This window comes from Triplophysa rosa, linkage group LG5, assembly GCF_024868665.1.
Source record: "Triplophysa rosa linkage group LG5, Trosa_1v2, whole genome shotgun sequence".
Taxonomy (NCBI): domain Eukaryota; kingdom Metazoa; phylum Chordata; class Actinopteri; order Cypriniformes; family Nemacheilidae; genus Triplophysa; species Triplophysa rosa.
Genome location: NC_079894.1, coordinates 22054028 through 22081300, shown reverse-complemented (window position 1 = coordinate 22081300; position 27273 = coordinate 22054028). Strand labels below are relative to the sequence as shown.

Here is a 27273-nt window from a genome sequence, read left to right as displayed (position 1 = left end):
CAATGTCAATGAAAACGTACCTTGGTTAATTTTATTGGAAATGCAGCTGATTTTTGTGTATGGTGATTTATTTTACATGTGCTTTACATTTTTATGCATAATTTATAACACAAATCACATGCAGAAATGCTCTTGATATTTAATATAAATCTGCTCATGTACAAAAAACAGGAATGTATAATTGTTTTTAAATATTTGGCATTGCATCTAAAGTACACAAAAGTAAATCCTTCAGCCAAAAAAATATATTTTTAAAGCTATAGTGTTATAGTGCTTATTCCCTTGAAGCTGTTCTACCCTTAACTTTAAAATCATATAAAGTGAACCTTGAACCACAATACATTATACATGCAGAAGTACAGCATTACACTAATTCTTGCAGGAATTCTTTAGAGGCAAGAGGTTGGTTGCAATGATTTATGAACATGCACTCCGTTTTAGGCAGGCCTGTGTGAAAAAAAGAATGGATTTACTATTAAAATGTATTTTCTAAATCTATTAATCATTTTATATTTCCTGTTTGGGATGAGCATCACCTTACCCGTCTCATTTTATGATGAGTCTCACCTCCTCCCGAGACCTGCTGTAACTGCAACAGGGTAGACAAGGTCAAAAGTCACAAAATTTCACTAAAGCAAGATGTGCAATGAATGACAACCACAACTCATCTGAATATAACCGATCTTATGTTTGCAATAAAAATCACTACAAAGGCTACCATTCAAATGAGTTTTGTTCTCTAAATTTAACTACTCACCCAAAACAGGCAACGAGTATTCACTCTCTCCAGCAGAGTTGCTTGCAGTTACGACGATGTAACCACTGCTGATGTTGCCGACAGAGCAAAGGAGCTGTGAGGTCATGCAGAGCCTTGTCCTGCCAGAGAAGGTGACCCCATAGACAGTGTAGTTTGTAGCATATATGGATGCATTCCAGGCCACTGTCGTCGCTGCAGAGTATGTCACGTTTGCAGGGGCACAAGGCACTGGGGGAAAGAGACCGACATTGTTATGACTGGGGTCTTAAACATTTGTCCATTAAAGTGTAGCTGTAAACATAACTCACCTGTGGTTCCAGAGACAGCGGTGGACTCGACGCTGGAGCCTGCAAAGTTCCTTGCCCTGATGGTTGCGTTGTAGGAGGAGCCACATGGGAGGGGAATCTCAAAGAATGTGCGGCTCGTCCAATAGGAAGCGACTTCAAATAGCGCCTGGGCGTTGCCCAAAATGCCACCATTGACTTGCAGGAGGTATTCAGAATTAGGACAGTTCCCAGCAAACCAGGACGCCCTTAAGATCTGAGTTACATTCGCTATCTGACGAGGAACAGCGCTCAACCCAGCTGGAGGACAGGGAGCTAAGAAACAAAAACAAAGTAATTCGTATTACATGCATAACTGTAGATGATTATGATGCTAACATTTTTTGTTATACCTGCTCCTCCAATTAAACTGTCACTGTATGAACTGTTGCAAATGCCATCCGAAGCCTGGACCGTGAAGTTGTACACCGTGCCACACACTAAGCCCTGCAGACTGCAAGATGTGTTCGTGCTGTGACAGTAAATTGTCGTCCCATTGTCGGACTGAGCAAGTCCCACGTAGGACACTGCTCCTACACTCCCTGTCCACGACAGCGAGGCACTGCTGTTCCCACAATGCACCCCTAAAGTCAGGTTGGCAGGCTTACATGGCACTGCGAAATAAACACATCGTAATATAAGAAGTTGCAATACACAACCTAAAAAGACATGCTCTCGCTAACAGGAGAAATAGAATGTGGTTTTCTATCCTCTTACTGGTGTTAAAGGTGATGTTTGGACTGGGCACGCTGGTGCAGTTCGCATGACTTGCTGACACGGAGAGATAATAGGTGTTGCCGCAGCGTAGATCGGTCAGTGTGAAGTTACTGTTCGTGGTGCGGTGCATCAATCTATCTCCACTTCTGCCGACCACAGTAAGTGCATACTCCCTTGCCACGTAAGAAGGCTGCCATGACACGAACACATCGTTTGTATGACATTCTGTATGGGCTTCTACAGCTGTGGGCTGACAGGGGGCTGTGGAGAATCAAAGAAATCAAAACAATCGTTACAAATACTATTTATTAATCTATAGACTGTAGTTGTCGCACAATGTTGGGTTTTTGGACAATGGTCGGTTGCCAGGGTGTTGCTATGGTGCTTAGGGATGGCTGCTTACTGGTCTTGTGATGTCACTGGTGCTTTACCTGTGCTTATCTTGTAGGGTGAGCTGCGGAGGTTGCTGCAGCGGTTGGAGGATGCAGCTACAATGATGGTGTACTCCATACCGCATTGCACATTTGTAAGGTTACAGGAAGAGGCGGAGCTATTGCAGGTAAGGAGGGAACGGTCCTGGCCCTCTCCTGTTGCAATGTAGAGAGAACTTCCTATCTGTGCTCTTTGCCACTGTACTTGGATCACGCTACTGTGGCACTCAGCCACTGCCACGATGGATGACAAAGCGCAAGGTGCTACAGATGGAGAGAGATGCATATGTACAGTAAGCCACACATTCGCATTTGACAAGATTTAACTATTTTTGTAGATTTTGTTATGCATTAATATGCATGTAACTTCCTAGTACTAGCTTCCTATATCCAAGGTGGTGTGCTTACCCGTCTCCAGATGGAAACTGCTGCTGGGAATGCTCTGGCAGGCAGTGTTGGATGCAGTGACGGTGAAGTTGTAGCTCTTTCCGCAGCCTAGGTCAGATACACTACAGGTGGTGTTTGTGGTGGAGCAGTTGGAAGTGTGACCATCGTCCCCTACAGCTAGCACAGTGTACGACTCCGCACCATTGTTCACATTCCATGATACCCATGCGGAGTTCGTGATACAGTCTATGGTACCGTTAACCCCTTGAGGAGCGCACGGAGCTATGGGAAATCAGAAACGAATTAAAAACTCGTTCAACTCAAAAGACAAAAATAATGTTCTATATTGACAGCTGCAGTGTCCATTTGCTTTCATTATGTTTATGCAGGGATAGTGAATGGGGGACTGAGCTTCAACGCACAATTGTTTCAGGAAATGTCAGTCTCAGAGAAAGTCACACAGTTTTGGATCTTCGGATGACTTGCACTGTGAGCCTAAGCTAAATACAAACCCAAATCTTTTACCTGTAGACTACAGCAGATTTAGGTTTCTAACATTTTCTTGCAATATTTTACAATTAGCACAATTTTTCTGAACTTTTTTGAAGTCTACTGTTTTCAGGCAAAGAGCGCTTTTCCACCATCACGCCAAATGCCAAATGGTTTCATTTGCAACCGCTAGGCTATTAATCTTTAAGGCCATCGCACATTGAGTCCGAAATTTGCAGACGTTAAAAAATAAATACGACCTCACGTTGTGTCAATCACATTTACACACTGCCTCCGATATTTTCGTCCGTCATAAAAAAATCGGACTGGGTTCGATTTTCTGCGTTTTTCGCATCCGTAGCAATCATTTTAAGAGGCGTTTTGACAATTCAGAGACACCATACAAATGAGCGCCAAATACGAAAAAACGCATACGAAAATTTCGGACTGTATGTGCAAAGACCTTTAGAATGTAAACACATCACGCACTGCCTTGGTAACACAAGAGACTGAGCTATGACGTCTCTGCACGCATTCTATTAGCACGAGTTAGAAAACCGTGCCAAAAATTCCGAGCCGAGAACAGTTTGTAATCGTACCGTGTCGTACCAGGCTCACATGGAAACATAAGTGTAACCGATTCAGACCATGTTTAGAGAGGTTCGGCGCGAACCATTTACAGGACTGCTGACCTGTAGTCTAGAAAATGACCGTGACCATTGTGTCCTTATCAATGTTGGGCAAGTTACTTTGAAAAAGTAATTAATTACTAGTTACTAATTACATATTCAATAGTGTAATTAGATTACTGTACAAATTACTCTCTCCAAAAAGTATTTAATTACTTATTACTAATTACTTTCTATATCCTACATCAACCTTGATTAGTTAAGTGATTTAAGGATAGACATGAAACGGCTCTTTTAATTCATTCAATCAAATAATATTAAACTACATAAAGTACTCTCATTAACTGACCAAAGTATTACAAATATGAGAATTATACATTAAAGCACGGATTTTAAAGTTAGACTGAATTTTGATGTCAATTCCACTATTGCACACACATATATTACACAAAGTATTTTGTTTAATTACATCAGAAGTAACTGGAATTAAATTACAGAAAAAATAAGAGTAATCCCTTACTTTACTTTTTCAAGGGGAATGTAATTAAATTACAGTAACTAATTACTTGGTCCTTATACAAGTATTCTGTATTATGGTTCATTACGAAAATAAAACATTTTGGGAAAAATCATAGTGGTTTTATTTGATCACTCTAATAAATTGATGGAACAATTATCCAATTATTCTGACAAAAAAGCCTTTTGTTCCTACATCTCTAGTAGCGAGCACCCTACCTGAGGCGATAAGGCTGCTGCTGGGTTGACTCTGACAGCTGCCCCTCACTGCCACCACACTGAGGTTAAATCTTTCATTGCAGGGCAGATTGTTGATGGAACACTGCGTGCCTGTGCTGTTGCATGAAGAAATCACACCAGTGCTGTGGGCCGCCAGGACCACTCGGAACTGTTCGGCATTCACCACTGGACTCCAGCTCACCTGCACGGACCCCAGTGCGCACTGCACTTGGGCGGATACGTTTTGAGGGGGGCATGGAGCTGAGAAAGAAAGGAGAGGAACTATAATACTTGCAAAAATAAAATGTTGATTTCAGATTTTCTCAGATGTGTTTCATTTCACATGTATGCATTTGACAGGTGCGTTTAACCCAAAAAGGTGCACCGTTTCACTGATCAAGTAAAACCCTCAATCATACCTGTCTGCACTTGTGACATGGCGCTCTTCACGCTCTGACAGCCATTGGCCAGTGAGTAGACAGAAACATTGTAAATCTGACCACAATGCAATCCTTGCAGATCACAGGAGGTGGTGCTGGAGTTACAAGAGGAGGAATGACCGTCAGCAGAAATGGCCTCTGCCACGTAAGATTGCGCCCCGTTTGCTTGCCCCCAGGACACGGACACAAGTCCGTAATTTTGAGTTGTGCAAAGCAAAGATGTAAGTATGTTGCTAGGTGCACATGGAGCTGAGAAAGAGCAGAAAGTAGTTTATTTGGATAACACCACCTGGTAGTGTTTATGTTTGGGGTAAACGCTTACTTGTTCACGGCTACTGAGTGAAACATTTCATTTAGTGAGCATGTATTCTGTATGCCTTTAAATAATGGTATACTTGTGAAATATAAAATATATGCTGCGTTCCAACTTCCTACTACAAAATAGTATGAAAAATGCCACTTTTTATCAAAAGCATTCCTTTTGTGTTCAGGTAAACAAAAGGCGCAGTGGCCTCACCTGATTGCAGAACAAGGAATGTGTTGCTGCTGTCACAAGCCCCGTCCAGAGCGGCGACGGTCACATTGTAGTTCTGACCGCAGTGCATGCTGGTTAATATGCAGCTGTCGTTGGAACTGGTGCAGTTGATGCGATGTCCATCAGAGCCAATGGCTCTGACTATGTGACTTGTGACTCGATCGCTAGGCTCCCAGGTTACAACGGCAGTGTTTGTGCTACAGCTCATCTGGACGCTAGCATTCTGTGCCTTACACGGTACTGAAATGAAACAACATGAAGAATTCCAATAATTGCCAATTGTCAACGCAGGTGACCAATGTTAAACAAATCAAAACAGTCGCAAATGCTTCCGACAGCCTTGTGAGTGGTAGTCTATTTATATATTTATTGTATTATTTATATTTATTGAGGTAGTGTGTTGAAGCTATGTGTTTGGTTTTGTAGGTACCTGTACTCAGGACGACCGGTTGACTTGGTGCGGTAACGCAGGTCCCGTCAGACGCACTGACGGCTAGACTGTAGTTCATCCCACAGAGCAGGTCTGAGAAAGCACATGTTGTTCCAGTGCTGTTACACACTGAGGCATAGCCAGCATTACCCTGAGCAACAGCTGAGTAGGAAACAGCTCCCACGCTTTGATTCCAGGACATAGACACATTTCCAGATGCGCAGTCCACACTGCCCTGCACGTGAGCAGGTACACACGGTGCTGCAGACATACAACGAACATATATGAGCAAACGTTTCGAGTTTGTGCAAATGGTTTATGCAAAAATGAAAAATCTGTCATCCCATTATCCCGTCACGTATAATGTTAATTTCTCTGCAGTCCACTACAGATGTTTGGCAGGGTTGTCGCTTTGTTCTTTGAGTGAATCCTGAGGTTTTTTTTCTCGATTAGAGTTTTGGGTTCCTCGCCACCGTTTGCATACTGTTTTTGCACTATCTGCCTGACCGGGGGGGCTGCTTTAGAATCTTAAAGTTTTACTTAATTAATATTGCATATAGGAATTTATAGTCTGTTATATTTGACCTGTGCTTCTCTCTCCTTTATCCTAAATGTGTGCTCTCACTGAGCGTGTGTGCGTACTTGTCCGTGTACGTACGTGTGTGTGTGTGTGTGTTGTGTGTGTGTGTGTGTGTGTGTGCGTGTGTCTCTGTGTCTGTGTGTGTTGGTGCGTGTTGTGTGTGTGGAGTGTTTTGTGTGTGGGTGTGTCTGTCTTCTGTGTTTTCAACCTTTTCTTGTTTTTGCAGGTACAACTTTGATTGTTTTGCTTGTAGTCAATGTGTCTCCTGTACAGCTGCTTTGTAACAATGAAAATTGTAAAAGCGCTATATAAATAAAGTTGAGTTGAGTTGAGTTGAATGATGACCACAGAATTGTGGGATTCATTTTATGTTGCATTTAACATTGAAATGTTTATTTTGGTATTTGACAGGTCCCACTCGCTGTTCAACGAATCCTGCAGGAAAAAGTACATCTGCTTTTGTGGTCTACGGATGAAAGACAATCATCCAGTTTTGGAATGGCATAAGGGTGAGTAAAAAGTGACAGAATTTTCATTTTTGGATAAATATTATATATATATAGGGTGTATTTAGAATAGCAGACATTTTCAGTAAGGACTTCAGAGATGACTCAGTAAGCAAATGTTTGCTATTCAGATTACCTACGACATAATACAGTTTGAAACAATCGTCATTGCCCGCTGTTTTTTATACTATTTCAGTATTTTATTTTGTTTTATACAGTTTTATAATAAGGATTCTGTTTTATACTATTTTCAGTATTTTATTTAGTTTTATACAGTTTTATAATAAGGGTTCTGTTTTATACTATTTTCATTCGGCATAGACCATTTTGCAAAACGTAAATAACGCTGGTCCAGAAAGCACCCTCTGTCTCAGGATTGGTAAAATCACACAAACATTAAAACAAATAATAATATTTAACTAGACTTATTAACGGTTACGGTTTCATATGTACACGGCTGGCCCGAAGTTCATTTCCGGTATGCATGTTATGTTTAATTTATATGATTATTAATATTTTACCATTAATTAGTATATTACTTGTATTAAATTAAATAAAAAACTACTCAACAGCTCAAAATCTTACCGGAAGTTAAGTTTGGGTCACACAACCTTTGTTTGTTTTTGCCACTGAAACCGTATATAGATGTAAAATAATAATTAAAAAACAAAGTCTACCTGGGAAGCCATAGTGTCTGCAGTAGGCTAGTATTTCATCTCATTGGTTTACCTCCTGAACTTGATCTCTTTTGTTATGTATTTCTCAAAAACTCACTTCGGAGTGACTTTTCAGTTGTTACAAAACGTAGAGTCATTTTAGCGTATTTTAAATAAACTAGAGAGAAAGACAGATAAGAGGACTATAGTATTGCTGACTGTACCAGTTTTAGTCTGTACAGTTGAACTCATGGAAGTGTTGCATTGCTGCTTTACAGCGATGACGCTGATGTTGTACGAGGTGCTGCAGTGTAGCTCTTGCAGGTTGCACTGCGGAGCAGTTGCGTTGCACTTAGCTCTATGACCGTCGGTTCCCGCAGCAACCACCAGGTAAGACTCCGCCCCCTGGCTGATGATCCACTGCACGAGTGCAGAGTTAGATAGACAATCCAGTGCAGACACCACGCTCTGAGGAACACATGGCACTGAGAGAGAGAGAGAGAGAGAGAGAGAGATTACAAGCAGATATTACAACAATGTAAACATATCATCTAGGTAATTTTGGTCATTCTTAAAGATACGATTTTGTTTCATGCTTCAGCCAAGACATCAGTTCTTTAGTGCCGTTGTATTACCTGACCACATGTTAGCAGGTGAACTCGGTGCACTGCTGCATTGCCTGTTGAGGGCGCGAACGGTGATAAGATACGTTTGGCCACAGAGTAGATTTGACAGGAAGCCGTTGGTAACATTGGTACTGAATTGCAGTGTGTGTCCTGCTCCGTTATCTGCCGACACGTTATATGTCTCAGCTCCGGCGCTGGAAGCCCAGTTCAGAGTGGCCACCCCTGTACCACAATCCAGCGTGGGCATCACAGCTTGAGGAACACATGGGGCTGTGGAAGCAGAGAACATAAACCCAGACATTAAAAACTGTGATAAAAAAGTGTTTTTAAGATGTTCTGATCTATGTTTAGTTTATATTGTGTATTAACAACCACAGTGAACATCACTAATATATCACTCAAATAGAGTAAAGCGTTATTTACACAATGGACCAACGATTTTACAGAACAGAAATTTGATCAAAATATTTCTCATTTATAATATTCGTTTTACTAATACAGAGAGGCAGTAAACAAGCCCATGTAAACTAGAGAGGGAAACTGCGAGAGATTTTCTTACCCGTGTGTATATATGTGGCGTTGCTACGAGGGCTCGTGCAGCGGCTGTCATTGGCGGTAACTGTGACGTTATAGGTTTCGCCGCAGTGCAAGTCCTCCCAGGTGCAGCTGGTTCCGTTAGTGACGCACAGGTGTGTGTGCCCGTCCTGACCTGTTGCTGTGGCTGTGTACATGTTTGCCCCATCGCTTGAGCCCCAGCTGACCGCACCAGTCTGGTCCGTACACTCCACATATGTCACAAGGTCAAGGGGTGCACAGGGGGCTGCATGAAAACACGGTACAAAGTATAGTCACGTCACTTTCAACTGGAGACGATCAACCTAGAATGCTACATTTTATTTCTGCATGCTTTTAAAGGGATAGTTCGCCCAAAAATGAAAATTCCCCACGTGTCATTCCGAACCTGTATGACATCTTTTCCCCAGCAGAACGCAAAAGAAGGCATTTTGAAAAACGTCGGGAGCCAAACAACTTTAGTCCCCCATTGACTTCTATTGTATTGACGCAAAACCAATCAGACGTTTTTTTAAATATCTTCTTTTCAGTTCTACAGAAGAAAGAGGTCATATACAGGTTTTGAACAACAGGATGGTGTCAGAGGAGCATAACAGGAAGTGACATATTGCCTGGATGTACATTATCGTATAGATAGATCGTATTATATATAGACATACCGAGTATGAAAAGCGCAGGGGCGCTCAGTGGACTGTCACAGTCTTGGCTTTGGCCCTGAACAGTCACACTGTAACTTTGTCCACAGGGCAGTGACACAGACAGATTATTAGTGGAGGTATTAAAGGCATTGCTATATCCCAGACTCCCTGTAGCCATCACATTGTACAGCGACACGCCTCTGGCATTTGACCAGTCCAGCCTTACTGTGTTGCTGTCACATGACACATGAGCTGTCACGTTTTCTGGTCTGCAAGGATCTGGAACAAATTAGCATTATTACTTAAAACGTTATTTTTGTAATAATTTTAATAGCTCGCAATGTAAAAAACACTGGAAATGGGAGAGAGTGTGGCTTTCTGGTGAAAGACACTGGATAGTGCAAGTGCACTACCTGTAGTGAGATATTCAGGTACACTGGTGTTGCTTTGGCAGCGGCCACTGTAGGCGGTGACAGTGAAGGCGTATGTCTCCCCACAGAGCAGATTAGAGAAATAACAAACGGAGGAAGTTGAGTTGCAAAGCTTCTCTTGTCCTCCTTGACTGAGAGCTCGGGCGGAGTAGTAATCCACTCCGTCACTTTCCTCCCAGGACAGCAAGACTGTGTCGTTTCCACAGGCTTTATCAACTATTGCCCGTGACGGTGCACAGGGTTCTGCGGGTCACAGAAATTGTGTTAGAACTGCTCTGGATTAATCAGTGAGCTTTAACCCATTTTCCCCATGATGCTTTGCATACTTACTGGACTGGAAAGTAACGTTGGTGGTGGTGGTGATTTCACAATGTTGGTTGGTTGCGGTGAGGGTGAGTTCATAGAGCTGTCCGCAGTACAGGGAGGAGATGTTACAGTGGTTCTGTTGGGTGGAGCATGAGACCTCTTGACCTCCTGACCCTAAAGCCGTCACAGAGTAATTTTCTGCTCCCACACTGGCGCTCCAGGACACGAGCGCTGAATCTGAGGCACAGTCCACTATGGCTGACATATTGGTGGGTACACAGGGTGCTAAAAAACAATGACAGAACATATTAAAAAATATTATCCAGACACTTCTGGTTAAAAGTTTAAGGTCACTTGACTGAACTGTTTTTGGCCTTTTGTTGTTTTTGACCTTTTGAACTGATGGCAAATGCTGAAATGTTATAGTTTTGTGGACAAACATATTTTTTCGTGTCTTATGCCCTGTTCACATTACAAGCGACAAAGCGACATGATCCCATTCATTTCAATGGAGAGCAGGTGACTTCCGGCAACACAAGCAGTAGGCAACCGGATGGGGCGTGTCAAGCAAATGAGGAGAGACTTTTGGGAGCGAAAGCCAATAGGAGAGAAGATGGGAGCTAACGTGATTCTTCTCCTCTCAGCTCCTGTAGTGAGTGTCGCCTGTAGTGCCCTTATAGAAAAGACACATGTGATCACATGTCTTTTGCATGTACAAATAACACACGTGAAATGTGTGTTTTTGGAACACTTTTGTGTGAATCCCATGTAAATTGGCATGTGAAAAACATGATCACATGTAGAGACATTTCACCACATTTTGCACTTGCGATCCCATGGGTTTTTACATGTGATCCCATGGTTTTCACATGCCAATTTACATGGGATTCACACAAAAGTGTTCCTAAAACACACATTTCACGTCTGTTCACATGTCTTTTCTATAAGGGTGTGAATGCCCACTTAGAGACCTAACTGCAAACCCCTGGCGACTTGCAGTGACAAAGTCACTTATAATGTGAACGTGGCGTAAATAATCGTTTTTTTCATTACAACACTAGTTTTTTGTGTTTTTAAAATAACTTGGACAGAAAAAACTAATATACGGCCAATAAGAGCCCAGAATAGACTTCCTTCAGTAGCCTACTGTTTATAAAGCATCAATATGAAAATTTTTACAATTCTAGGCAAAGGGTGATTACATTTTTGTTTAGGTAAAATACAATCCTTGCAGTTATATTTGTGTTATTCCATAGTTTTGATGAGCCTCCTATTATTCTGAAATGTAGAAAAAGTATAAAAGACTGAAAAAAAAAGACTAAAAAGACTTGACCATTGATGTACGTATATTACATTGATACTGTGCTGTTTTATACTGTATCTGGCATTATTAACGTTAACCCATAAACCCATAGCCTATGTAGTAGTGTTGGCCATCTGTGTATTTGAAAACATTTTTGTTGCATGATAAAAGAAAACTCAATTTTTTTCTTGGAAAGATGTTCTCTTTGTGACAAAAAAGGCGACCTTTTTTTACTTTTGCAATCTTGTGATTTAAACTAATTTTACTATTTTAAGCTATTATATTTTGATAAAAGTGAAGTTTGTGCACCAATGAATTTTGAACAGTAAGAAAAGAAATGTGCTGCACTGCATGAAAGTAAATAGGGTAAATTTTACATTTTGTGTGCAGTAACTTTTTTTTGCCTTACTGACCTGATGTCATGTTGACCCCAATGCTGTCAGAGCTGTTGAACACCTCACCGATGGCAAGGACTTTGACATAGTAAACCGTTCCACAGGTGAGACCAGGTATGCTGCAGTATGTCTGATTCGTCCGACAGGAAGTGGAATGACCATTTTGACCTTCCAGGAACGCAGCATATCCCACAGCAAACCGGCTGGGCTCCCAGGTGACCGTAGCATTTAGTGTAGGGCAGTTTACATTAGCTCTAACATTCTGAGGAGGACACGGTTCTAGAATGACATTAGAAAAAACAAATTCATTCATTCATTGAATTATATACTTTCTATTCCACACATGCACTGTAAAACTTTGCTGTAGTTTTGCAGCAGATTTGCCAGTAACTTACTGTAGATTTAATTTACAATTTTGTTTGGAACATAAACTTACCTAGTTCTTATATTTTCTTTCATGAAACAAGACTAAATATCTTACTTTTCTTGTTATGTAAATGTATCGTAATTTAAGAAGTTTCAAATATTTTTATTAAAAAACAAGACAAAAATAGGACGAATGTCATTTTCAATATTTACAAGCGCAAGTGAGATTTTTGCTTATGATATGCATTTCGTTTTTAGGAGATATACCGAACATTCTGAAAAACATATATTTTGGTGTAACAGAAGACAAACATGCTGGTTTGGAACTACACGAGGGTGAGTGTGAACTATGCCTTCAAAGTAAGTTGATAAAATTACATAATGGTCATTACATAAAAAATAAAATGTGGGGAATAGCTCAGGTATGTTATCAATAGTTTGGTCACATGACTGACCTGTTTTGATGGGGTCAAAGTCTGCCGTGCTGTCACATACACTGCTGTGAGTGGTCAGTGTTATGTTGTAAATCTGACCGCACTCTAGTCCTGAGAGGGCACAGGTCGTGCTAGAGGTGTTACAGCTTGCTGTCAGACCCTGCTCCGTCACAGCCACTGCTGTGAAGTTGGTGGTTCTGGTGGAGTTCCAGAAGAGCTGAGCGATGGAGGGACTATACTGCACGGTTAGATGTTGAGATGCACACGGACCTGCATGGTGATGCGTTTAGAATGGTTAAGTAGAAAATAATTTCTCATTTTATATCACATCACGTTAACATATATGGGACGTTGAAATCAAATGTGCTTTTTGGATTTGTGGAATTAAATTCACTGCCTTAGAAATTTCATACAGCATCTTTAAGTTACTGCCACCCTTAAAGCAACACTTTGTAGTTTTTCAACCTTAAAGACCCAGTGAAATCAAAATGAAAGTTTTTTCCTTTTATTAAAAATAAGTTAGGCTTAAGGATGTCAATAAACATATATATGCTTCTACGCGCTGACAAAATTCCCAATTAGAAAATATGAATATGAGCATTCATAGCACACAATCTGGCACGTGCGCTCAAAAAAATCTAGAAATTCCATGACATCACGCTACACTTCAGCCTCTCGTCAAAGTTCTCGTCCAATCAAATTCGCTTTAGAATCTGAAGAGTCCCGCCCCCGTCACTATGAGAGCTGCGGAAGCGGCGCCTCAAATCAGCCACTTGTTCGCACATTTATTATGTCCTACATGGTGAATCACACATAGTGCAATAGATGGGAGAGGGGATGATCCAGACAGTGTAACCATTAACATTAAAGTCTAAATTTCGTGTAAGTGTCACGTGAGTGTCCTCCGGTTCAGAGACAGGATAGCACAGAGCTGATCATTTGCGCGATCATACACGCAAATCCGCTGAGAAAACAAAACGTATCTGACTCCTTTCAAGTCTACACAGAATGTTGTATGTTAAGGCTCTATGGAAGAGATCGGACATCACAGCCTTGATGAGTAAAGGAGAAGACAAACTCAATATGTCTCGCGCTCTCTGCATTTTTCAATTGAAATTACGTCAACACATCAAATAATGCTGCACGTTCCAAGGCATTGCAGTGGGGCTTTAAAATAATGTACGTTCTGTGTTCGGGTCGGTACACACAGCCCCGCCCAATCCAGAGTGCCACATGGTTTCCACAGGGAAGCTTATACAGCGAAATGATTTACAACACTGGTAACAGACAATTGTGCTTATCAACCACACGGGGGAACCCGTGAGCAAAAGTTGTATAGTGTTGCTTTAAGTTCATTATGCTCATGTCCAAATACAGATTTGCTGAGCCTCACCTGTGATCAGAGAGCCATTCATCTGTGCGCTGACATTGCATGGGTTTCCTAGAGTCTGTACGGTCACCCCATACCCGTCACCGCACTGTAGAGGGCTCAGTTCACAGTTTGTGATGGAACTGTTGGAAGTACAGGTAGCCCCGTGACCCACGGATCCCAGGGCAGATACAACATAGCCGTGTGCACCTGCCCCGTACTGCCACGACACTGTGGCCGTCCCGAGCACACAGTCCAGTGTAGCCCTGATAGAGCTAGCTGCACAAGGAACTGTGGGTGAAAGGAGTAAAGATGCTAAGAATCAGAACATTACATTGTAGCGTAATGCTCTGTTTTTATGCATTTCCATACAAGAACAAAATGTACAGAATCGGATTAGTGTATAAATGCTTGTGTATGTGTTAATGTACCTGACTGAGTATTGACAGTCGGGCTCGGAGGACTAGTGCACAGATTATCTGATGCTGTCATATTGACGGAGTACTGCTGTCCACACCTGAGTCCTGTAACATTACACTGTGAGCCTGAAGACTGACAGCTGGTGGAGAGCCCATTGCTGTCCTGCAGAGTGGCTGTGTAGTACTGACCACCCGCACTAGGTGTCCACGACACTACTAGTGCATTCAACATACAATTCACAGTGGACAAGACATTCTGTGGGGTACAAGGCACTAGAAGAGACAAGAGACGTTTTATTACTTTTAAATGTTTCACTGTTTCAATTTGCTAGTTTGACAGTAAAATATGAAACTGTTTGAGGTGTTTATTAGTTATGTATTGTGTTACCTGCTTGGATCTGTACAGGTGCGCTGACTTCACTGCTGCAGTTGGTGCCCACTGCCCTCACTGTAACCGTGTATCTCTCTCCACAGGTCAAAGGTGAAAGGACACAGGAGGTGGAGCCTGAGGTGCAGTTTGCTGAGAGGCCATTAACACTACTGGCTGTCACTGAGTAAAGCACCGCCCCCTGGCTACTCCCCCAAGAGACTGTTGCTGTGTTACTGCTACAGCTCACACTGGCAGACAGATTTTGTGGTACACAAGGAGCTGAAAAAAATGATACAAATCAGAATGGGCTGTCTATTAATGTCACGTTTTACATCTGTGTGCAACAGGATATTCCATGAGGAATAGTGCGGATGGGAGTTCTGGATTTGGAAAAGTGGGCTTGCATATTAAAATGCAGTTGTGAAGGACCACTCCTCTCCTCAAACTCCACCAGTGTATTTCAGGACGCATTGTGATTGAGATGTGAAGATGAAAGGTCAAGTTTACCTTCTCAAAGTATCATAATGATAATGCTTGTTTTGAAATCTATTGCTGTTTATCGTAAAATGTTATTATTGCTGAAACCCCACTTCAGAGCTTTATTCTTTAGAATGCTGTACACTGATTAAATATGCAAAATGAGACCAGAAAACAGAAAGTAAATTAGGTCAAAAATAATTGTAATTTACCCTTAACCACCATTACTTCTTTCCTCACCAGCATATTTTAGATTCAGAACGATGATACAAACATACATGGAGGATTTACTGCTTTTGGATCCATATATGCTGTACTGTTGTAGAAGTTGGGTAACAGTGCCACCTACTGCATAAAGCATAAATACGGATTGCCATAAAATTGGCAAGGGAAGCGTTGTCTCTTAATTGACGTGATAACTCGTCATTGCTGTGGAAAGAGTTAATACATGATTTAACAGTCTCTTATTTCTTACTTGTTGTGATATTTGGTCCAATGCCAATAGAGCTGTTGCAGGAAGTTCCCTCCGCCACTACCTTCACAGTACAGGTCTGTCCGCAGGGCATGTTAGTGATGTCACATCCTGTCGCTGTGGTCCTGCAGATATATGTCTGGCCATTAGAACATTCCAAGGTCGCGACGGAGGAAATCGATCCATTGCTACGGGACCAGGACACGCTAGCTGTGTTGTTGCCACAGTTTATAACAGACTGGATATTCTGAGGAGGGCAAGGGCCTAAAGAGCAGAAAAATATGTAATTTATGTGAAAGTGGCAGATTTGTTTGAGGAGTGTTTAGAAGTGTTCTTTAAAAAGCTTTAGAGATTTTTCGTAATTTGTTACCTGTCTGTCTCTGCAGTGTGTTGCTAACAGCGCTGGTGCATTGGCCTTGTGTCACATTCACACAAAATGTGTATGTCTGACTGCACTGCAGTCCGGCCACCACACAGGAGCTGCCATTTGTGGCACTACAGCCCAGCTGTCCACCCTGAGCATCCACTGCGCTGACCGAGAACATATCTGCACTCATCCCTGAACTGGACCACATCACCGCAGCAGAACGCGAAGTACAGTTCAGAATCACATCGTTCAGAACCGGCGCACACGGTGCTGAGAGGGGTGAGAAGAGACAAGTATTGTAAGTATGATTTTTTAACTTCCATGATTATACATCCGTGAAAAGCACGACGAAGTATTGAAAAGTATGTAAGGTGTCCAAACCTGTTCTAAAGAAGTACACTGTGCTGGGTGTGCTAGTACAGTTATTTCGGGTAGCAGTGACACTGATGTTTAGTTGGCTGCCACATATCAGATTAAAAACTGAATGTTTGTGTTCAACAGAACAAAGAAATGTTTCAAGAAATTGTTTCTACTATGGTTGTCAGTGGTGGCCAAGAACTGTTTGGTTACAAGCATTCTTCCAAATATCTTTCTCTGTGTTTATCAGAACAAAGAAATTTATACTGTATAGATTTGGAACAACTTGAGGGTGAGTAAAGAATGACAGAACTTTAATGTTTGGGTGAACTGTCCCTTTAATGTTTTTTGGTTATTTTTACTAAAACTTTTTTGCAGTCAACCTTTTAGTTGATAGAATTTAAACAACTATTTCATATTTTAAGCACCATTCAGACTACCAGCCCTTCAATCAATAATTGATTGTGGAGTATACTATAAAATATATATTTGAAATGTATAAAAATACAGTTCAAATTTCTCATGATGACCATTTTAAAGCTAGTTTACAGATTTTATACTGACTTAAAATACTCACCCGTATTGACGCGATATATTGCGCTGCGCTCCCCAGTGCAGTTGGCACTCGCGGCTGTGACTGACACATTGTAGGTCCGCCCACACAACAGGCCGCTGATGTTACAGGAACTGCTGCTGGAGTTGCACGTTAACGTTTGTCCGTTAGCGCCTTCCGCTGTCGCCACATAATAATATGAAACAAGGCCACTAGAGGCGGTCCAGGAAATAGTTGCTGTGTCAGACTGACAGGACAGTGACACGTTGACCTGAGTGGGGACGCACGGAGCTGAAACAGAAAAGATTTGTATAGAGGTTTATAGCAGGTGCCTAGATAGTTTTCGAAAGTGTTCTGCCAGTATGGCGGTTTTAGGGGCCTTAAGTGTCTTTTCAATACAGTAAAGTCAGTTGATCTGTGTTTGAGAAAACAACGATACAACCTTGTTGTCCAGAGTCTGTGTGCATTTTTGAAGTGCATGTTTGCGTCATGAATTGATGTTATACCTGTATCTACAGTGAGGAGGGTTGTAGAGGAGGTGGAGCAGCTCTGGCCGTATCCCGTGACGCTGACGTTGTAGCGTTCACCGCAGTGCAACGAGGTGACATTGCAGGACGAGCTGTTAGTTGTGCAGCTGTGCTGATGGGAATCCTCGGTGGAATGCAGCATCGCATTGAAACCCAACGTCCCGTTTCCTGGTGTCCAGGAAATGAGTGCTGTGTTTGTATGGCAGTCCAGCATCGCTTGAATCCCAGTGTTTTGACACGGTGCTGTGACATGACAAGTTTAATTCATTTCTACATGAAGAAAGGAACTGTTCATATGCTAGTAAAATTCCTATAGTAGCATATGCATATGGTTGCTTATGAAACAAATGACCAAAATGAGTTCAGATACCTGAAATGAGAATAACTGGCTGGCTAGCCTGGCTCATACAGTCACCATTCTTTCCCACGACAGTGAGGGAGTATTCCTGCCCACAGCTCAGGTCTGTAATGTCACAGCGTGTATCTGTGGTATTGCACGAGGATGTGTGCCCATTGCTGCCCTCAGCCTTTACCAGATACCCAGTGACCGCAAGAGCTCCATTCCAGGAGATGGAAGCAATTTTAGAGGTACAGTTTAGACTTGCGGTGACGTTGGTGGGAGCACAGGGAGCTAGATAAAAATAAAAAGTTGCTTTGAAATGTTTGTACATTAAAATATATGAATTAAAATGGAGTAGGTCGCTTGTATGTGTGCTATATTTAACACTAAATCGGCTCACTTTTTAGTCTACTAAGGCAGTGGTTCTCAAACTTTTTCATTGTAAGGCCCCTTTTGTATTGTGCATCGCTTTGCGGCCCCCCAAATAAAGTCTTATAATCTTAAACTAAGAATTTTAATTAAACCAAAACCATTCAGTTATACAATGCTGGAACATCAATTCTTTTGGTTGGTGGTCTTATTTTTCTGATGTTTGATCGCATAAAATTTATGATACATTTCTGTATTTCATAAAATGCCACAGATGGTGGCCCCCCTGGATCCATCTTGGGGCCCCTTAGGGAGCCACGGCCCCCAGTTTGAGAACAACTGTACTAAGGTATTCTTTTATGTATACTTGAAGTGCAACTACAATTTTCATTTGTGCTGCAACTATACAAGTGAACTTATAGTACTGACTGTATCGATAGTTTCCAAGTTCAATACTTGTAGCACATTTTTTAGTTGATAGAAGTACACTTGGAAGTATACTAAACTACAAGTAATTTTCTTTTAAGTGTGCTTAACATTATACTGCGTTCTAAACATTTTTTTAAAACGATATAAAGTGTTTATACGGCTCCTCTATCAAAATAGTCAACAGTAAACTACAAGCCAAGTATACTTGGAATACTTCATTAGATTTTAAGTATACCTCTATCAAAAGACTGAATTCAAGTATCAGCCAAATACTGTATACTTAGACTTTTCTTTCATTATAAGTCAAGTATGCTTAAGTGTAATTTTTTTAAGTGTAATAGTAAAGTACATAAAAGTTATACTGAAAGTATACTTTCTTTTTTTTTTTAAGATTAAAGTATACTGATAGCACACTTGAATAAACGTGTTTTTGTTAACATGCAACCTCACACCTGTTGTTATTATTGCAGCAGCAGTAGTTGGAGCGCTGCTGTTGCAGGTAGGATCCTGGGCTTGGACAGTCACATTCAGTCGCATTCCACATGGCAGAGATGTCAGCTGACAGGAAGTTCCATTTGTGCTACAGGAAGCCACAGTTTGCTGCTGCCCGGCTGCGTAAGCCATCGCTGTGTACCCGTTTGCTCCTACACTGGCGTTCCATGTCACCGTAGCCACGTTAGTATCACACTGAAGCACAGATGTGATGTTTTGAGGGTCACAAGGTGCTGAAGACACACAAAGCAGAAACTCATAGTTTTTTAGAAATTGTAGTGTGTTTTATTAAAAAATGTGTGTGCGCTCACATACCTGATCGTATCTGATTGACTGTGGATGGCAGGCTACTGCAGTGACCGTCATGATACGTGACGCTGACGTTGTAGATCAGTCCACAGGGCAGGTTTGGAAAGTTGCAGGTGTTGCCACTCGTGCTGCAGTTCAGTGAGGGGCTGTTTGTATTTTCCATCACTGCTGTGTACTGACCACCAGCCTGAAGGGTCTGCCAGCTCACTGTTGCCTGATTCACTCCACAGGCTCTTACTATGCCAACGCCGACCGGGGCACATGGAGCTGCAATGGTGAGTGATTGATTATTATGTTATATAAAGAGTCAAAGACGTTTTGTATTAGGCGGTGGTCGATTTTTTTTTCGAACTATAAGGTGTACTATAAGGTGACTCTCACAAAATCTAGAAAATGTTTACATTAAAGACCACTTTAAAATGTATTTAATAAATAAATATTTTATTTAAAAAAAATCTTGTAATATCATGAATTATGATTTTGGAAAATAAATTATATTTTGCTTCATAACATCTGTTGTAAGAGTAAAAAACAAACATACAAGTTTGAATTAAAAAAACAATAATTGTAAAATAAAAAATGTTTATAGATAAGATTAAGCATAAAAAATGCATGTATTGTGATACATTATTATGCATGTAATTATGAAATCTTATGATGATTATTTTTTGTATATGATTAAACATTTGTATAATTTTATCATTATAAATCTAAATATTTAAATGTAATACTGTATTTATATATCTCTGTAGTATTTCATTTGACAACATTTTTGTACTTTTAGACAAAAAAATAAGTTCTAAAAATAAGCTTTTATGTTTCTATGCAAAACATTTACATATAAACATGCAAAGAATTATTCAGAATTTATTCATTTCTGAGTGGTGTACTGTGATTGGACATGTATTTTTGAATTTGCCCTAGAATAAAGAAACAAGTAAATGTATGATAATATCTTTTATATATAATATTTCATATTATAATATAATCTAATGTTCTTTTTAAATGGGATCATTTTTGCCCACACATTTTGAGCACCTTGGGTACTTTTGTACTTTAGGTGACTTTATATAGTTTTAATGCTGATTCATTTGTGAGTCTGCACCAAAGTGTCATTTGTGCACCTACCCGTCCTCAGGGTGACATGTTCACTGTTCGAGCTGTTGCATTGCATGTTTGTTGCCAAGACATAGGCATCGTAGGTCTCCCCACATCTCAGGTCCTGGAACTCACACTCTGTTGCCATGGAAACGCAGGTGTGGACTGTACCATTAGAGTGTGTGGCCACACCTAAATAGAAGACAGCGCCGTTGCTGATGATCCAAGAAAGAGTGGCGGAGGTTGAAGTACAGGTTTCCACAGCGGACACGTTCTGAGGTGGGCATGGAACTGGAGAGAGACACCATAATGTGACAGTGAGAAATACCACAGAACCCTTATAACAAATACTGTGGTAACAGTATGGTACTTTCATATATACCATGGTACTGTGTGATTACTATAAACTATAATATTTACATGGTACTCCAGGGTATGTACAAAAATAAGTAGTACTGAAGACGTTAGTTAAAACTCAATAGTCATAAGTGGCACGTATACGCTCACCTGTCTCAGCCACCTCCCCAAGCACTGGATCAGTAGTACAGAATTCATTTTTGGCAATAATCCACACGCTCAAGCTCTCTCCACATTCCAGACCTGTTAGCATGCAGTTGTTGCCCTGAGATGTACAGTTGTAGAAATCTCTGCGGTTACCGCGGGCCTCCACCACGTAGGACTGGGCACCTTCCACCTGATCCCAACTAGCACTGGCAGTGCCAATGCTACAGTCCGCAGTTGAGTACACATTATGAGGCAGACATGGAGCTACGGGAAACATAGGAGACCAAAATTTACATTAAAGGTGCAGTTTGTAACAATCTTGCAGTAAAATATCCAAAAACCACAAGGCCAGTGTTATATATTTTTTCAGCTTACAATATCTCAAATGTTTCCAACTTCTTGTAAATCGTGAGAAAATCACCATTCTAAACCGAATGTCTATCTGACATTCTACTGACGTAGAAACCGCATGACAACAGTGACGTGGACAAATGCGGAAGTCGTGTTTAGCGTCTAGCAAGCCACTAGCTTGTTTTCGAGCAGTCACTTATTTATGGACCACAATTATACGCAACATTTATAAAACTTTACCTCATCCACTAACATTATTTCTCATTCCCGTCTGATTGATGGCCGTCAGCGGTGAAGTTAAAGACAACAGATCCCGTCATTCCACGCTCCTTCACAGCGTCATCAAGCTACGGCATTGTTGTTGTCTTTTTTTACAAACTGCACCTTTAGCATGCATTTTATTCAGAGCGACTGATTTTATCAGCACAGTATGCGTGCTCACTGGGATTCAAACCTATGACCTTGGTGCTGTTAATGCAACGCTTTATTAACTGAAGTATAGGGACACTACAGTACATTAGAAATAGAGATTACATTTAAGAATCACATACATGTCTGTAGACGGTTTGTTTAATCTTTGTATGTGTTGATAATCTTTTGTGTGTGTTGATAGAGCTCACCTGTGACAACCGTCAAAGGGGTTGTGTTTCCACTGTTACAGCTGAGTTCTCCAGAGTAGAAGGAGCTGACTGTAAAGGTGTAGTTTTTGCCACACATCATGTTGGTGAAGTAACAGGAGGTGTCCACGGTGAGGCACTCTCGTATCTCCCCGTCCGAGGCCTGAGCAATGGCCTTGTAGTAAGCCGTGTTGTTGGTGGCAGCCCAGGAGTACAGGATGACGTTACTGGAGCACTCGCGGTATGCATCTGGGTTTGCAGGTGGGCAGGGTGCTGTGTGAAGAAAGATAAAAGACAGAAAGAAAGACAACTTTGTAATAATTCCTGTCACAAATGTCTTTCTTGTTTGCTATTTTTTAAAGAACCGTAAATACATTTGTCTATGAATTGACAGCTCAGATTTTAGTAATAGCTGTTTGGCTTCAAAACGTGGACAAAACAACATAAGTTTGATTACAGTAGTCTAATGTGTTACATTCCAAGTCTTCTGAAGACGACAAGCGTATGACATCACTTACAAGTAATGCGTCTTCGTATTTTAGAAGATTGGATATTCAGTGAACATTGGCTTAGGTTTTGATATGTTGGATAGTTCACCATTCATATCATTCAAAACTTGTATTTCGTCGCTGTCTTTTTGAAACCTTGTGTAAATATCCAAGGAAATGGAAAAAACTTTTTCAATGATTGCGTACTGTGTTGTCAAAGCACTTTTCAATACTTTTTATTGGTTAGAAATTTGCAAAACCCAGTGACAATCATAATAGGTGACTAGGGTGTTTTCACATATAGTTCGTTTTAAAAGAACCAAACCCAGTTCACTTAAAGTGATCCAGAATATAACTAGCCGAATGTGATCTCAGTCCTTTTGGTGTTCACAACATAGTGGACTCAAATGAGAACTCAGTCCTTTTTTTGGTCCTCTTTGGAATTAAAGGGATCTCAGACCCTTTCCTGTTCACATCTTCATGAGAACTCCCCAGATTGTCGTGCAGCAGTGGATTTGGGGTATTCAAGATGGCCTCTTTACATCTTGTCATCACATGGCTATGGAACATTTGAAATAAAATGACAAATGACAGAGAAGGACTGAGAAAAGGCAGAACTAAAAGGAAGCATCTGAGAAAAATGAGGAGGAAAAGGATAGCAGGGGGAAAAAAATGTCCTGCACTATCAACAACTGCAGGTATGGCAAGCAACCAGGTGCAAATGTCAAAACGCGAAACCAAACCAAAGCGAACTGAACCGGGACCTTACTGCTTTCACATGTCAGGAATAAAGCGAACCATAAACGGACCCGCAATCGAACCGTACTGAGTACGGTTCGCTTTTGGGGCCTTTTAGGGGGCTCTGAGATCACTTGGATTGTTCACATATACACGCGGAAGTGCTCCGAGAGTGTTTGGAGAGCTCAAACGGACTAGGTGTGAAAACGCCCTTAACAGTGTTGGGTGTAACTAGTTACTATGTAATTAGTTACTGTAATTTAATTACGTTTCCCTTAAAAAGTAAAGTAAGGGATTACTCTTATTTTTTCTGTAATTTAATTAGTTACTTTTGATGTAATTGAACTAAATACTGTGTAATGTATACAATAATGGAATTGACAGTAAAATTAAAAGTCTAACTTGCATGCATTAAAGTATCTTTCTCACATTTGTAATAATTTAGTCAGTTAATAATAGTACTTTGTGTAGTTTTATATTATTTATTTGAATGAATTAAGAGTCGTTTCATGTCTATCCTTGAATCACTTAACTAATCAAGGTTGATGTAGGATATAGAAAGTAATTAGTAATAAGTAATTAAATACTTTTTGGAGAGAACAAGTTGTACAGTAATCTAATTACACTATTGAATATGTAATTAGTAACTAGTATTTAATTACTTTTTCAAAGTAACTTGCCCAACACTGGTGACTAATAATAATGATTTATGGCAACAAAAACAAAACACGAAATATGGAGATACAAGGTTTCAGAAGCACAGCAGCGATATGACTCTTCCTTCTGTGGAACACAAAAAAAACATATTTTGAGAAATGTCTCAGTGGTTTTGTGCCCATACAGTGGAGGTCAATGGGGGACAATGTTGTTTGGTTTCTAACATTCTTCAAAATATCTTCTTTTGTGTTCTGCAGAAGAAAGAAAGTCATACAGGTTTAAAGAATTGACAAATATCTCATCATACAGGTTTACAGAATGGACATATGAATGATGAGATATTTGTCAATTCTGGGTGATCTCTTTAATGGTGCTTTTTTTGCGCTTGACAGCACCTGTTAAATGTTTCAAATGGAGCAACGTTAAAAAAGCAAGCTATTATAAAAAGCGAGAAAGACGGGAGAAGGATGGAAAAAGACAGCTAGGTTTACTGACTTAAGGGCTAAAACAGATCCAACCGAAACTAGAACACTTCTGCTACCTGACACCACACAGCTTTCCAGAAAATCAGTAGTCTATGGGGCTCATTTAATCTGTACGGTAGTACTTCCCGGGTGTTTCCCCTCGGATCTGGTAAAGGCTCAGCTCACTTATGTCAATGTGAAGGTATCTTTACCTGTCTCAAAGACGTAGCTGGCGTTTGAGATGCTTTCACAGTCAGCCACGGCTATAACTTGCACAGTGTAGCTTTTACCGCAGGACAGCGTGGAAATCTGGCAAGAGCTGCTCGTGGATGTGCAGTTGTGTGTCGTGCCTTGAACATCCTTGACTACTGCGCGGTACGATGTGGCACCAAATACCTCGCCCCAAGTGACCGATGCCGATGCACCGATGCAGTTGTACTCTGCTGAGATTTCGGTAACCGGTAAAATGTCTGAAAGCAAAAAGAAATGATGTATTAATCTCCTGTTGGTTTAGTACAAATAAGCAGACCTGCTGCACGATGATGGTCTGATTTGTGGGCCAGCATCACCTGGTCAACCACAATAGCTTTTTCGTGAAGCTGGTTTAGTTTTCCAGCTTAGCCCAAACTGGTGTTTATAAAATGTAGTTATTTTGGTTGTTGTTTCTGAAAACTGTAAATACTGATTTCGAAAGAATCGGTCAGTCACAGACCAGTCCGAATTTTTCTAGATGTGTTGTGGCCCTTCCAGTCCGGTGTCTGTAGTATTTCAACACAATCAAACCTCAGGAGTGACATAAAGTCATCCAACAGCAATGCGAAAGACTGACAGCATGACAATACACATGAAAACTGTGGTTATCACAATAGAAAAATTTTTTTTTCAATTAATACATGTAAAAACATTACTGTTGTATTGCTTTAAAGTGAATATGAACTTGTTTTCTTTGCAGTATTTGAGGTCTGAAAACATATTTTCTTTTATTTTGACCTGTTTCTCCAGTTTTCATTGTTGGCAAATAAAAGCAAATAGAAACAATATTTTTATTTGAAATTTGGCAGAAATGTTCTTAGTAGTTTACAGAATGAAACAAAAATGATCATTTTACCTAAATACATACCTATACTAACTAATTGACTAACTAAATAGTCAATTTAGAAAAACTGAAAATAATTTTGAAATGGTCATATAATTTTTCCTCGGCTGGATGTTTGTTACTGAAAAGGTCTGCTTGACGTGGTTTCGACTTACTAGGAGTTGTGTAGTTGACGTTTGAGGGTTCTCCTGGTTCCAGGAACATGCTGATGGATGAAACCCCTATTGTGTATGTTGTACATGGCACAAGATTTGGGATTTCCAAAGCGAGAGTAGTGGCATTCCAACTAACAGGAGGGATCGATGGCTTGTTATTGGCTGATGCTGTCACCTGATAGATCAGGACAGTAGGAACGCTATTCCATGAAACACGAGCTATTTTCTGGCTCACTTTCACCACAGTCACTCCTGCTGGTGGCTGCACCACTGCAGAACAAGGAAGTTAAACGTTAAGCTTTTAAGCATTGTAACAACACAAAAACATGAAGTCAACTGTAAAAAAACAAGCAGACTTACAAGTTCTAATGGTTTTAACAAGGCTCTTAGCACCCAGACCAGCAGAGTTAGAGGAGTAGATGTAGCAATTGTATGCTGTGGATGGCTGGAGGTTGTTCACTTGACCGCTTAATGTGGTGAATATCTCTTCATGATGTGTAGTCGGAGAAAGTGATTTGTCCACTCCCAGTATGTATTTATCAGATCCAAAAGCACTGGACCATTCAAATCTGATCGAGGTGCTCGAAATCGCTTTAGAAAATGTGATTTGCGAGGTGGTGGGAACTGTAAAAAATGTCAATGGAAAAACAAAACCGCACAATTATTGACATAAATGACTGGATTATTGATGCCAAGTTGTTTCAAACTGGAATTGGTTAAAATTGGGACAAACCCAACTGGTTTCAGTGAACCTGGAAAATGTCCATATTTGACCCAACCTTGGGTTGAAACAAACCAGCATTTTTTAGAGTGTTGTTGGATGTTTAGTGGTTTAAACTTTCATTGTTTGTTTTTCCTAACACATGACATCATGTCATAAATGTTGAAACATAGATGTAACATTAAAATTGATAGAATCAGGATTGAAGAATCACACATAAATACGTGCAACAAAGCTGACCTAAAACGTGCCTGACTCACAAAGACTTACCGGTGAATGCTGTCAGTGAATTGATGCACATCACATAGTAAAACTGGAACACTTTTAAAGTCACTATGTGATTGTGTCCCGGTCTTAAGCCTTGCACCAGTTTCTCGGTATAGGATGAAGCGAGCTGAACCAAGACTGGTGCAATTGTGGTTGAATTCACAACCCTGACGTCCAGCAGATAGCTTGTAGCTGAAGGAAAACTGTTCCATTTTACAAGCAGAGACGATGCGGCCGTCGACGTTATCGATGTGATGTTACAATCCGCTATACACAAAAAATGCTCATACGTCACCTTTATTTATATTTACATACATACTGTACATACATATATTATACGCAATGTACTTATTAATACTTACCTCCAGTAGCGTCCTTTATCTTAAAACAAAGTAGAAGAGTTACAGTTCAATAAAGCAGAGAAAAAAATCTACGATAATGAATTAAAAAAGAAAATGAATTAAATCTTTAATGAAATGTTACCTGTGCGAGCGAAACCAGTGTTACGAAGAACCACAGTGTCCCTAAAACACGCATCCTTAATTAGACGGTCAGGGTGCACATAAGATGTACATACACC

General features: G+C 40.6%; 1 protein-coding gene and 2 long non-coding RNA genes across 3 annotated transcripts; 2 read left to right on the top strand and 1 right to left on the bottom strand.

Moving 5' to 3' along the window:
• Positions 1 to 27273, bottom strand: fndc7rs1 (fibronectin type III domain containing 7, related sequence 1). The gene is made up of 39 exons (XM_057333818.1): positions 27177 to 27273; positions 27056 to 27074; positions 26697 to 26960; positions 26066 to 26329; positions 25706 to 25975; positions 24667 to 24924; positions 22111 to 22380; positions 21143 to 21403; positions 20666 to 20926; positions 19544 to 19804; positions 19189 to 19461; positions 17969 to 18229; positions 17578 to 17841; positions 17096 to 17362; positions 16165 to 16431; positions 15798 to 16058; positions 14864 to 15124; positions 14488 to 14748; positions 14081 to 14347; positions 12709 to 12957; positions 11906 to 12166; positions 10214 to 10474; positions 9866 to 10126; positions 9474 to 9731; positions 8801 to 9061; positions 8251 to 8511; positions 7840 to 8100; positions 5874 to 6134; positions 5426 to 5683; positions 4888 to 5157; positions 4469 to 4729; positions 2637 to 2897; positions 2229 to 2492; positions 1798 to 2058; positions 1434 to 1694; positions 1066 to 1356; positions 758 to 985; positions 542 to 589; positions 1 to 447 (listed from the first exon to the last, which is right to left on the bottom strand). Exons 1-38 carry the CDS (start codon positions 27228 to 27230, stop codon positions 564 to 566), a joined length of 9279 nt encoding a protein of 3092 aa, XP_057189801.1. The 5' UTR covers positions 27231 to 27273; the 3' UTR covers positions 1 to 447; positions 542 to 563.
• Positions 15010 to 16269, top strand: LOC130554292 (uncharacterized). Its single transcript, XR_008962967.1, has 3 exons — positions 15010 to 15112; positions 15193 to 15341; positions 16181 to 16269. It is a non-coding gene; the product is annotated as an uncharacterized LOC130554292 (long non-coding RNA).
• Positions 16377 to 19306, top strand: LOC130554293 (uncharacterized). Its single transcript, XR_008962968.1, has 3 exons — positions 16377 to 16459; positions 18582 to 18656; positions 19207 to 19306. It is a non-coding gene; the product is annotated as an uncharacterized LOC130554293 (long non-coding RNA).

Coding starts and splice junctions, on each gene's coding strand:
- fndc7rs1 (XM_057333818.1), bottom strand. CDS start 27,230: ATGCGTGTTTTAGGGACACTGTGGTTCTTCGTAACACTGGTTTCGCTC. Junction 17,842..17,968: donor GCCAGTTATTCTCATTTCAG/GTATCTGAACTC, acceptor GTCATGTCACAG/CACCGTGTCAAAACACTGGG. Junction 12,167..12,708: donor CTTTGACCCCATCAAAACAG/GTCAGTCATGTG, acceptor ATGTCATTCTAG/AACCGTGTCCTCCTCAGAAT.